We start from the raw sequence: 13816 nt of genomic DNA, 5'->3' as shown, positions 1-13816 counted from the left end.
AGCGTAACTCACTTACTTTTAATGTTAGACTTTTTTTGAAATACAAAAATAAACCTTTTTTAAACACTTTAAAAAAGTTGTAATGATTTTTCCCCGAAAAGTGCTTCGTTTTTTGGTTATTTCACATTGAAATATTCGATTTGGAATTTGACGAAGAAGAACCTTCTTTTCATTAGCTACAACTCTGCTTCTATTGGGTCTAGCTATATTTTTCCTAAGAATATTTTTTTCGATAAAATACTTACTTTTTGAGGTATTTGCGAAAAACCGTCCAAAAACATATTCACTCGCAAATAACTCAAAAAGTATTAACTTTGGGAAAAAACTCTATAAAACAAAAGTTGCTTAGAATTAGTCATTTTATCCAAATCCGGACTTATTTTGAATGTATATTTTTCACCCCCGAAAAGGGGGTATCCCTCCATTTTTGTGAAATGGAGGGGATGTAGAATTGTAAACTTTTTCTTATATAATAATAGACAATTTCAACTACCTATATCCAAATTTTCATCCTTCCTTTATTTTTCTGGGGGTCATATTGTTCTTTGATCGGGCTATAAAATTGATTACATGTAATCGAATAAGTAATCGTAATAATAAAGTCATCCCAGGAACGCAACTCAAAAATATTGACAATATAATTTTAAAGCCATCGAAGTACTTTCAAATGTATAATAGGTATATATCGGAATTGTCAATATAAATGGGTCAGATAAAATTAAATTAATACAAGAATTTGTCATCAAGTAATAAAAAAATATTTAATTTATGAATGTTTTGCAGCTATCTACGTTTAAAACGATTTCCGAAGTGGAAATCGAAACGTCAAAATAAACTTATTTCAAATTAAATTGTGGTTTATTCCCAATAAAAATAGTAAATTGGATTAAAATGCTACAAGAAAATAGCTTCAGATAAATCTTTTTAACTCACCTTTATCCTTATCTATTAATTTTTCACTAGAATTGGTTTGAAGCTGAAGCACAAATTACACTGTTTTATTATTTACCTACATAGAATACATTTTAAAAGAAAGTTCTTCAGTTGATCACATATCATTCAACTTGAATATTTTACTACACCCAAAAACACTTTCGCTGGTTGGATTTTACTCTTGCGCGTAGTAAGTACAGTGTTATGTAAAGTAAAAGAGAAATCATCATCGCAGTTTATCGTATTCAGATGATCGAAAGAAAAGAAGGGTTCATTGACAAAAAATTGCAGAAAACCTTTCTTGGTATAGTCGGTTCGCTAAACTCAGACACAACTGGCTAGTGATTTTAGTAGATATTTTTTTTTTATTTTTGGCCAATATTGGCGTAATTGGCAAAATTACTAAGTATTTAGTAATTATGAACTATTTAGTAATTATTTTTTGCCAATTTTACCAAATTGGCGAGCCGACTATATAGTGGAGTCACTGAAGGTGGATATGAGCTATTACCTCCGATTTCGTTGAACCTTCATCGATTTGCATGAAAATTGGTAAGTGGTTAGAGGGTATCTCAAGGAACATAGGTGACATGGTGCCAACTTGCGGTTTTACCCTGGGGGTGGATGCCACCCCTTCTCGGGGGTGAAAATTATTTTATTGAAAATAACCCCATAATTCGATAGAGGGACAAATTCTAAGCAAAATTTGTTTTATAAAGTTATTAAAATAAATCAAATCTTTTTGAGTTATTAAAGATCAAAGATTTTAATTTTTCTTGAGAAAAATGCATGCTTTTAACCGATTTTTCATCAATAACTCAAGAGCTATAAGTTTTTGCAAAAAAGGTATTATTATCAAAATTGAAGCTAATAAAAAACGAAATAAATCCCTTACTAGAAAAACCTTTTAATGTTAAGTAAAAGTGAGTTATAGAGGTAATTGAATGTATATTTTTTTCGGCGAGTAAAAAACTCTAAGTATTCAAGCTGAAATAACGGGAAATTGATGCATTTTATAACATAAACTTATTAAACATTTGTCAAAGTACTTAAAAATATCTGTCAAATGAGCCCCCGGACATGATGATAGCGTTAAAATTTATGCTCCAAAATTTTTTCAAAATTTATGTTTTAAAAATTTTTCCAAAAAATGTTATTGTTTTTTTAATAACTCCGTTCGTGTTTACGATATCAGGTTTATCTGAAAACTGTTTGAAATTTAGTTCCAAATGCTATTTAATAACGTTGAAACTAATCTTTTAAACCACTTATTTTTTTTTAAATAAAAGGTAAAATGGCCCCCTTGCATGGTTCCCACAGCAAAATTTAAGATTTAAACGTTTCTATCTCGGTTATTTTTTAACCTATAGAATATAGAAATGGTAAAACAGGTAAACTATTTGGGACAGAAAAAAATAAAATTTGATTATATATAATTTTTTACGTATATTGAGTATTTTTGAAGTTATTATCAAAAGAATATGAAAATTAAAATAATTTTAAAAATTATGATTTTTTAAATTATATTTTTTTTCAAAAATATGCTTTCTAAACCGGTCAAAATTATCGAAAAAATTACTTATGCTAATATAAAGAAGTTTTTGTAAGGATTACTATAAATTTTAATTTTTGTGGAAATGGCGTATGTTTCATTTTTCACTTTTTCCTAAAAAATTCGAAACGGTTGTTTTATTTTCATCACTACTTGCTTAATTTTGACGCTATTACCTTGTTCTAAAACTCATTTGATAGGTATTCTGAAGTACTTTTACAAATGTTTAGCAGAAATATTTTATACATTGCATCGTTTTCCCGCTATTTAAGCTTGAATACTTAGATTTGAGTACTCGTCGAAAAAAATATTCCCGATTTTACGACTTTTGTGGATATGTTTTCCAAACCAGTACTGGACTTGTTTTTAAGATTTATAATTGCTTCTTCAACGTCTTGATATTTAACGGGTGTAAAGAAAAAAGTTTTGTCCGAAATTTTAGAACAAGTACATTTTGTAGATCTAGACAAGCCAAAATATGATTCAAGATTATTTTCAGTTACAGTTGCAAAATATTCAGCAAAAACATTAGCGATATCCTCAGAAGATGTAGGTAATATCGCCACCGTCAGAGCTGAGCGTTATATTACATTTTTTTTTGTTTTCTACCTGTTCCTTTATTTACCAAATTCCATGTTGTTTTAGATGTGTTATCTGATTGTATGATAAGCTGTTCATTAAATTGCTTTTTTGCATTTTTAATAAGTTTATTATAATTTCTTTTGGCTTCTTTATATGCCTTTTGAGAATTATTATTTTGAAGTTTTTTAGATAACCAATATACATTTTTTACATGATGAGCGGCTTTCTTTACTTCTGCGGTTACCCATTTATTTTTACGGTTTTCAGTACTACTACTCCGTGTTTTCACAGGACAATAAACATTCATGTTAAAAGAAATTATATCTACAAACTCGTTCATGGCCAAATTAATGTCATTTTGACTATACACTTCATCAAAATTAAGTAAAGACAATGCATTTTGAAACTGAAATAAGCAATGATCTGATAAATCGCGATAACAATGTATCCTTCTTTCTGTTTTATGAAAATTATCATTATTGGATTCAATTGTAAGTGTAAAAATTTTATGATCGCTGAAATGACCCTCGTATACATTAGATTTACAAAAATCAATATTAACATTTGTTTAACATGTAGTCAATTTTAGTGGATGATGTATGTCCTAATTTATTTGTGAAAATCCTCGTAGGGTCCACAGAAGTAATTTTCAAGTTATAACTAACTATAACATCATGTAAGATTTGTTTCTGTACAGAATTTGACAAATAATCAACATTTACATCTCCGCATACGAAAAGGTCTTGATAAGAATTGCTACAAAATTCCAAAATATGTTGTAATTTAATAAAAAATTGATCAACGTTACCTCCTGCAAGCCTATAAATGCTTATCACACACACTTTGCGATTTGAACTCACAAAAGCTATGGCACAACACTCACAAATCATTTCTTCACTAAAACGAGATATATCTACCGGTTGATATTTAAGACCACTTTTCACATAAATACAGCTTCCTCCATGAATATGGGTTATCCGACAATAATATGAAGCGTTTACGTAGTCATCAAGAACCATATATTGCATATTATCTTCTGAACACCAGTGTTCGGCTATACTTAAAATGTCAGGTGATTCCTTCTATACCAATAGTTCCAAATTTATCATTTTGTTTGTAAGGCATTGTGCATTAAGCTGCACTATCTTTAAGAAAGTTTGATTTTTATTGGAAAGAGTCTCTCGTGGATTTAAACTTCCAAAAAAGAATTAGGTTTTCCCTGTTGCACATATGTTTTGTCAATCTGATCCCCTAGAAACCGTTTACCTAATCTAAAATTAAATCGTTCAAACGAAACGTTTTTTGGCCAAAAGGCAACGTCATATATTTGTTCTTTTAGCTCTGGTTCAACTTCTACCATGAACGATTTATTGTCTTTTCTATTACTAAGGGTGGGAAGTGATTTTATTTGCGGATCAGTGGAGTTTGCATGTTTCTGAAGAAATATCGTAAGGTCTTCTGCAGTTATAGAGTCAGGAATATTGGATATGTGTAACCATATTTTACGGTTTTTATTTTCTTCTTTGCCATAAAACATTTCGTCCCCGTCTCCAGTACCAAATTTCCTTTTGTGCTTCCTGATAACTTTGCGGAAATCATCGCTGTCCACATTGCTGTTGCCTTGAACACCGGGAATAGATCTTAAATTATTATCTTCAGAATTTGTCGGATTTTGTCCTAAATTCTGATAGAATTCAAGCACACATTTTGTCTCGGCTTCTTCCACCGCTCGCGCTAATTTTTGATGAGAAACTGTATATAAGCGCCGATGTTGATATAAACAAAGATATGAGCGTTAAAAATCGTCGCCGCTTAGGATGTTTATAAAGATGATGTACAAACATGAAAAGTAGTCGGAATCGGCAAAAAATTTGAAACTTTATTGTTTATTTATGAAGCATAAGTAAACAATTGACGTAAAAAGTGAAATTATGTATAGTCTGCAAATCATTCATTTGCATTGAAGAAAAGGCAGTCAAATTAACGTCTAAAGATTTGACCCAATCGATTAAACTAAAGAAAATCGTTTAAATAAGATAATCCCAAACTCTATAAAAGACATAAATAATAACTTATATGCATTAAGTTCCTTTAATTTTCCTAACTAGCGTATTTATTGGGTTGAATTTGTCTGTCTATGGTTTAAGATTCATGCCAGCTAATATATTTTGACGTTTTAACAAATTTTTTTCTTTAATTTTGGACCTTGTTTGCACATTTTCCCTTCCCATAGATCCGCAATTGTTCCTGTTGTGTAAAAAAGGACTATTATATACAGGGTGTCGATAAACGCTCTTCACAAAAGAAACTCCTAATTTTGGAACTCATTTGATTTCGATTTGATTAAATAGCTTAGCTGGATAAGATAGCACTGACCAGCTGGACCTTTGTTCTTCTCGACATGTGGGAATATATTAATGTGGATGCGAAACAACCAATTAGTTTTAATAAAACAAAACAAATGGAAAGCGATGACGACCTACACAAGAACACGTAGTGGGAACAGCTTGAAGAATTGGGGTAATCTGAGATCTTGAGAAGGAGATACTCCATAGGTAGATCACCTACGAGGACTGCTAGCGAGGGAGAGAATGTGAGACTCAGAAAACAGTCAGGAACCGAAGAGAAAGAGAGAAAAAATATATATGACTCATGGGAGGCTAAGGCAGTAGAAGAGAGGAAAGAAAGCGAAGGCCCTCCTCAACATGACAAAGGAGCACGTGAAAATCAAACTTGAAATGAAGACTGCGATAACGGCCCTATAGAACATGTCAAAGCAATGGCGTAACCAGGATGATCTTAAGGTGGGGTTACAACTACTGGATGGTTTCTGGGGAGTATGGAAGAGTAATGGTGTTAAGCGTATAGAGCTCAAAGTGCATCCAAAAAGGGGGTTATAACCCCCAAAACTCTCCCCTTAACTACGCCTATGTAGTCAGTCACTTCAGACAAAAATGAAAAACTACAAAGAAAAACTGAGGAGATCCCCATAATAGAAACAGTGGAGAAAAGTGACATGTGTGTTCAAGCAGAAATGGAAGAGATACAAAAGATATGGAAAGGAGGAAAAAAATAATGGATGGCAAGATTGTCGCTTGCTTAGAGGGAGGAATGAATGAAGGAGAATGTGGAAAGTACATGGACGAAGAATGGATGGAGGATGGCTTTAAAAGAACAAAACCAGCAGAAAGAAGGGGAATTGTCCCAGCGGGAAACAAATATGTGATAATTACGCTGGATAAAAGAGGGAAAAGTGAACTAGCAGACAACTACACTTGCTGCAGTGTACATATTGTAGTATCAAAAACGCGTAACATCTTTGAGCTCTTACTCACAGTTCTAATCTAAGGTCTTTATTGCAGAGCATTGTTTTTATTTTTACAAACTCAATTTTTGCTATTTCTAACCTGGTCCTTTTTTCTGTAGTTTGATCATTATTTTCTGAAATCCAGGTTCCCAGGCATTTGTATTTCTCCACCCTTTCTATTCGTACCTACATCTCCCAAGTTTATAATTGTTTGTATATTTGTTTTCTTTGTATTATCATATATTTACTCTTTTTTATATTCATTTTTGTCCAGAAATTGTTTGCCTTGTTTAGTAGTAGTTGGAGTTGTTCAGTAGAGCTTGCCACAATCACGGTGTCATTTAAGTATTCTATGTTGTTAATAGTTCTTTCGTTAATAATTATTATTCCTTGGCTTTTAGATAGTACCTTATGCTTCTCTAAAAATGGATTCACTAAATACATTGAATAGTAATGAAGACACAATGCACTTCATAATTCGCTCGAAAGGTGGAGGTAGGTAGTAGTAATCATTGTTTCGGTATACCTATGGCCTGTTGTGTATATTGTGTCTACTAAAATCTATTTTGTTATAATGTCTTACGTTTCTTCTTTTATGAATTTTAGAAAAATTTAAAAAAATTCTTATCTAATTATCGGAAATGGCTTTAATTAAAATTAAAAAAAATCATTAAAAGCGTTTATTTTCTACATACTGAAGTTTATAAAACTATCTGCGATTCCATATTTAAAGAATGAAAATATTGGAAATGTTCTCAAAATCAAAATATTCAGTACATATATTCCGTTTTTAATACTTCGGAAAATACTAAAACTCATGAGGTAAACCATCATAAAAACCATACATTTATAGTAGAATCCTACAATAAAATTCGTCTCCAAATAAATGGGATCTGGTATTTTCTTGATGGTACGCATTTTCTGTACCATGTTATAAACATGGTTGAGGGCAAATATGGTGGTCAGTTCTGGTATGACTGTTGAAACAGCTGTACATACATAATTTGATGTTTCCAGCATTAATGGTAATTTTTTCTGTATTTCTGGTCTGAATGTTTGATCTATTAGAAGATCGCATATGTCGATTACTTTATGAGTTGGGAAGCTGCAGAGATTGAATCTGGAAATAAAATAGATTGTTATTATTTTTCCCTCAAAATAGAACCGAAAGAATCATTAGAAATCAAATACGAGTAGATTAAAGAACAGACTCATCCTGGAACAGACGGACCATGCTCCACTCTGGTGGGAGTATTTCGTTAAACTCAGAAGAGTGCAGAAAAAGAAATCACAATCATACAACCTACGTATGCTAAGAGACCTTAATACGAAAATGAGGGTTCAATCCACGTTAAATAGCAAGTGACTGTAATTAGAGACGAATCGAACGAAGAACAAACTATCAAACCTATTACAGAAATAGTTCAAAATATAATATCAGATAAACTCTTAAAGGCCGATAAATTAATAAAAAAATCATGGATGGCAGATGAGATCCTGAAACTAGTAGACGAAAGAAGAAAAGAGAAAAATAATCAGACAGAAATAAAGCGATAAATATAACAATAAGAAAAAAATCAACTTCGTTCAACAACAAAGACCAAGAGATAATCGAAGAACTGATAAACAAAAACATAGACATTTGTGCAATCCAAGAAACCAAGAAGAAAGGTAAAGGTCAAAGAGACTATAACCAATATATTTTAGCATATAGTGGAGTGAAGAAAGAAGAACGAGCAGGTGTAGGTATACTTGTCCATAAAAAATTTAAAGACAACATAAGTAACCGCCGTTACATCTCCGAAAGAATAATACATATGAACATCACAATGGACTACCAAAAATTAAATGTTATATCTATCTATAGCCCCGAGGACTGCAAACCTAAGAAGGAACGAGAGGCATTCTACGAACAGTTGCAAACCATCCTGGACGACATACCTCATGAAGAACACTTAATTCTTATGGGGGATTTTAATGCACGAATCGGAAATGAAATAGTTCCAGGAGTAAAACAAAGATTCAATGAAAACCATGTCAACTCAAATGGAGAACTCATGGCTAATCTCTGTGCTTTTAACGAACTGCGAATCAATAATACATTTTTCGACCATAAGCTTCAGTATAAATATACGTTTGAAAACTCCAGGGGGCACAAATCTATGATTGACTTTATAGTCACTAATAGAAAAATCCACCCAGAGCAGATTCTAGATATTCCAACTTTAAACTCGGCAGACGCAGGGAGTGAACACAAATTAGTCCTAGCAAAAGTAAGAATGAAACTAACACCAAAACATTTTCCACAGGAAATCACCGAGGAAAAATTCAATGTAGAATCACTGTGGAACGATTCTACCAAAGAAATGTACCAAAGGAGGCTAGCACAGAAGATACAGCTGAAGCAGATAGACGACATCGAAGATATAAACGCGAGCTGGGAGAAAATTAAAAACAATATTGAAGAGGCAGCAACAGAAGCTCTAGGAAAACGCAAAGTCATACTGAACAAAAGAAACAACAACAATACACCATGGTTCAGAAAAGACATAAAAGACAAATGTAAAGAGAAGAGAGACGCCTACATGAAGTATAAAACATCAAACACTCCAGAATCCAGAGACACCTATAGAAGAATACGAAATGAAACAAAGCAATTGGTAAGAAGAACAAAAAATTAACACTGGGAACAGTTTACAAAAAGGATGGAAAGCGACTTCTACGGAACACAAAAACAAATATGGAGATTCATAAGAAACCAACGGAAAGAAATGGCAGAATTGAAGGAATACAATAACATACCAGCAAACGAATGGGAAAGATACTTGACGGAACTGTTTAAAGGAAAGGAAAATCATAATCAAAATAATAACCTACCTGAATTAAGACACGAAATTGAAATCAGTTTTCAGGAAGTAGGGGTAGCCATAAATTCACTCAAAAATAGGAAGTCACCAGGACCAGACGGAATAACCAACGAGCTTCTAAAATACGGAGGAGAAAGTATAACCCTAGAGATGACAAAACTTATACAAAAACTAATATTGCACTGCAAGATACCAGACGCATGGAGAAACAGCATAATGATACCAATGTTCAAAAAAGGAGACAAAGAAGACCCCAACAATTATAGAGGTATAAATCTACTAAACACCGCACTTAAGCTAACCACAAAAGTCCTAACCAACAAAATCAATAAACTAACAACTTTATCAGATGAACAACAAGGATTCAGATCCGGAAGATCCTGCGTAGACGCCGTATTTGTACTGAGACAAATCACAGAAAAGGCCATTGAGTACAATAAACCAGCATATCTATGTTTTATAGACCTGACAAGGGCTTTCGATCGCATCCAAGTCGAAGACGTCTTACATTTACTGTATGGAAGAAACATACCAATCAATATTATACAAACCATCGAAAACATCTACTTTCATAATCGAATACAGGCAAAGATAAATGGAAAACTAACGCAGTTTATACCAGTACAAAGTGGAGTCAGACAAGGTGACTCATTAAGCCCACTGCTCTTTAATATAATAATGGACGAAATAATAGAAGCAGTACGTAAAGGTCGTGGTTACAGAATGGGGAATAAAGAAATCAAAGTATTGTGTTATGCAGACGACGCCGCATTAATCGCCGAGACAGAAGACGATCTCCAAAGATTAACACACATCTTTAATACAACAGCCAAGAAATACAATATGATAATATCAGCAGAAAAAACCAAATGTATGACAACATCTAAATACCCACTACGATGTAAAATCGAAATTGATGGGAAAATAATAAAGCAGGAAGCAAGGTTTAGATATCTGGGAATTGATATAACCAGTTACGGAGATGTTGAAGAGGAAGTACGACAACAAAGCTTAAAAGCAAGTAAAGCGGCGGGATCTCTTAATGACACAATCTGGAAGAACAAACACTTAAGATAAGACACAAAAGCAAGAATCTATAAAGCAGCAATTAGACCTATATTAACATACACGGCGGAGACAAGGCCTGACACATCTAAAACGAGACGACTACTAGAAACAACAGAGATGAAAATACTCCGACGAATATCAGGGAAAAGTCTGTTGGATAGGGAGAGGAGCGAAAACATAAGAAGATCATGCAATATAGAAGACATAAATGGATGGGTGACAAAACGGAAACAGGAGTGGAACGAACACATTAGTAGAATGGCAGAGGATAGGATAGTACGAATAGCACGAGATAAGTCACCAAATGGACGAAGAAGTATTGGCAGACCAAGAAAAAGGTGGTGCGATAACCTAAACAATTTAGGAGGATAATATTGAAGAAGAAACAGGCTTTAAAGCCTACATACAAGAAGGAAGAAGAAGAAAAAAATCAGAGAAGCGAAAGAAAAAGAAGTAATGGAAAGATGCGAAGAAATTGAGTCTCTACAGTCAAACTACAGTGGAACCTCGATTATCCGTCTCTCCGTTAACCGTCAGGGTACATACAGAAGTTTTATTGACTACATAAGCAAAAACTTTAATGTAAAAAAATTAAAAAAGTTAATTTGATTTGTCATGAGGACACAAACGGCTATCCATTGCTGACAGATAAAGAAATCGTTGAAATGGCAACAAAGGCGGACCAAACAGATTCAGAAGCATAAAGACTTGGAATTTGACTATAGCTATATTGATGAACCTATTGTAACTGACAAAGGTTTGCGTAAACAATCTAGAGAAGCTGCATCACATACGCAATAATTCATCGAGTGGAATTCTCAACAAGAAGAAACCAATAAAGTAGATTGCATGATCTTATGCCGATTAAGAAATTCAGCCGTCGCAAAATGTGAAGCAACAGTAAAACAAACAAAGATTTCAGAATATTTTAAATTGATTCGATTTTACGAACACAAATCCCTCTTATATTGTCAAACAAACCATACAAATGAAATTTGAGAGTTGTACCATGAATTTTCATTTTTTTTAATGTTCTGTTAACCGTCTTTTTGATTATCCGTCATACTCTTGGTCCGATGCCCTGACGGATAATCGAGGTTCTAATGTACGTTAATCACAATGTACAGGGTTATTTACTATATTTTGACCCCCCTGTAAACTGCTTGATTTACAGAATTAGAAAAAAAAATGTAAAATACAAAAATTAATCAAATTTCAAATTATGATTTTTTGGCATATATATTGTACTAGTGACGTTATCCATCTAGGCGTGATGACGTAATCGACTATTTTTTAAATGAGAATAGGAATCGTGTGCTAGCTCATTTGAAAGGTTATTTAATTCCCTATTCAGTAATATAAACATTAACATGATTTAAAAATGTATATCATTTTTATTCAGTTACAATGCGAAGGCAAAACAATCTTATTTTTCACTTAGAATAGGTAGCGCAGTCCAGCACTCTGAATTGACGATTTTCGACTCTTATTGGAGTCATCAGCGGAGCGGCCTAAGCCTGCTGCTCTCTACTCGATGTAGGGATGGGAAAAACCTACCGGTTTAAACCTAAAACCGGTTTTTTTACTTCGCAATAACCGGTTTTACCGGTTATTTTTTTGTCCCGGTTATAACCGGTTTTTTCTTTTTAAAGTAAAAACCGGTTATTAGGTTTTTTCGTTGATTAGGATTAGGTTAGGTATTATTTTTTATCCCAATCATAATTATTATTCTCAAGTACTTATTCCCAACAAAACTATAATTCAAATTTTATTTTATTTTATAAATACAGAAGCAAACTGAAAGTGCAATCTCACATCAGCCAGAAGCAGTTATTTTTATTATAGTATTTCCTTGAAAAGGTATCTCTAATCATAATATTTACATAAGGAATGTCTGTTTGAATTAGATGCAAACATCATCTATTTTTCACACTAAACTCTTAACTCTTGACATTGAAAGTGGTTGAATGACTTTTTCTGATTACCAAAAATAATGCTCTGAATATGCATATCGTATTACTGATTACGAATACGAATCTCCAAGAATTTCGCTACGTTTTCAAAACGATACATGCATACAGGAAGTATTAAATGAGTTAAAATGTACCTATTCTACAAATATACACAAACGTGTTAAAAGTAATACAGTGGAACCCCGATAAGTCGGCCCCCGATAACCCGGAAGTCCGGCTAACCCGGACCGATTTTCATCAGATAAACATTTTGATTTTCAGTACATATTTTGTATTTTGACAATGACACCCGTTCTGGGCGTCGAAATGTTAATAAAATTATTTTTTCAATTTAATTGTGGCTTATTTCCCATCACAATAGTTAATTATCAGATAAACATTTCAACAATAAAAATGTATGTATGTAATATATTAATATAATATTTGAGAGATAATGTGTATTTGTGTAATTTGAACTATACTATAGTAAAAATGACTCATGGCACAAGCCGGCAGAAACAACAGGCACCTGTCTGTAGTATTCCTTTATTTTTTATTTCAAACTGTGTTAGCATTGTTTAAGAAAGACTATTTAAACAATTCTTTTTTAATAAATGGTCTTAGTCACTGTTCTTAATACAATAACAAAACATCGTTCCGATTGTGACTGTATGAATACAGTATTGTATTGTATTGTTCGCTTCCGTTTGCTTAGGTTTGTGTTTGCGTGTTTTTAGTAATTTAGATGTGTAGGTACTGTGCATATTTATATATATTTCATGTTATTTCAATTCTAACGGAGTTTATCTCTAAGTATACCGTATTTTATTAATTTTTACCATATTCTCCGGCTAACCCGGATTTTCGATAACCCGGATCGGCCGCGGTCCCGATTAATCCGAGTTATCGAGGTTCCACTGTACATGATAATTTTTTTGATGGTAGTAAAAATAAAAGATAAATTGCATTATCCAATTTAGTTTTAAGTAAAATATTGATGTTGATATTATTTTTTTTTTAATCCCATTTCAAAGAGTCTGGGAAATTTTTTATAAGTTGAAATGGTTGGGGAATTTTTTAAGTTTGGGAGGAGAGGACAATTGGTGGGTATTTTAGATAATAAATAAATATATTAATTAATAGAATAAAATGGTTTTATTGAAAATTGTGTTTTATTTATATTGATATTGATGTTCTTTCGATAGTACTAATTTTGATCATATTGATATCGAGTCGAATGGAGTATCGCAAACTAAAGTGCATTGTAAATGTAACTTTGTAACCTATTGGATTAAAAAAACCGATAACCGGTTTTTCCAAAAACCGGTTTTTTTCGGCCGGTTATAACCGCCAGGTTAAACCGTAAGCAAAAAAAACCGGTATAACCGAAAACCGGTGTTTTGTCAAAAACCGCCATCCCTAACTCGATGTGACCAACCATGAAAGCTTATCCCCACATTGCAACTGACGTGTATGGATTAGGTGACTGGCGTCATGTGGCAATTGAAAGGTAAAGTTTTTAATCCTAATAGCAACATTAATAATATTGAAAAAT

The 13816-nt window shown here is 32.7% G+C and overlaps 1 protein-coding gene across 1 annotated transcript in view; it reads right to left on the bottom strand.

The window, feature by feature from the left end:
- LOC114334049 (uncharacterized) overlaps positions 1 to 13816 on the bottom strand; it is an 89091-nt gene that overhangs the window by 52568 nt on the left and 22707 nt on the right. Inside the window, exons 5-6 of the mRNA XM_050660794.1 lie at positions 7064 to 7494; positions 4425 to 4819 (exon numbers count right to left, since the gene is read on the bottom strand). Of these exons, the coding sequence (XP_050516751.1) occupies positions 4425 to 4819; positions 7064 to 7494 (826 nt within the window). The remainder of the gene's footprint in view (positions 1 to 4424; positions 4820 to 7063; positions 7495 to 13816) is intronic.

Source organism: Diabrotica virgifera, chromosome 9 (genome assembly GCF_917563875.1).
Source record: "Diabrotica virgifera virgifera chromosome 9, PGI_DIABVI_V3a".
Classification (NCBI taxonomy): Eukaryota; Metazoa; Arthropoda; class Insecta; order Coleoptera; family Chrysomelidae; genus Diabrotica; species Diabrotica virgifera.
Note: the sequence above shows the minus strand (reverse complement) of the source record. Positions and strands in the feature narration are given on the sequence as shown.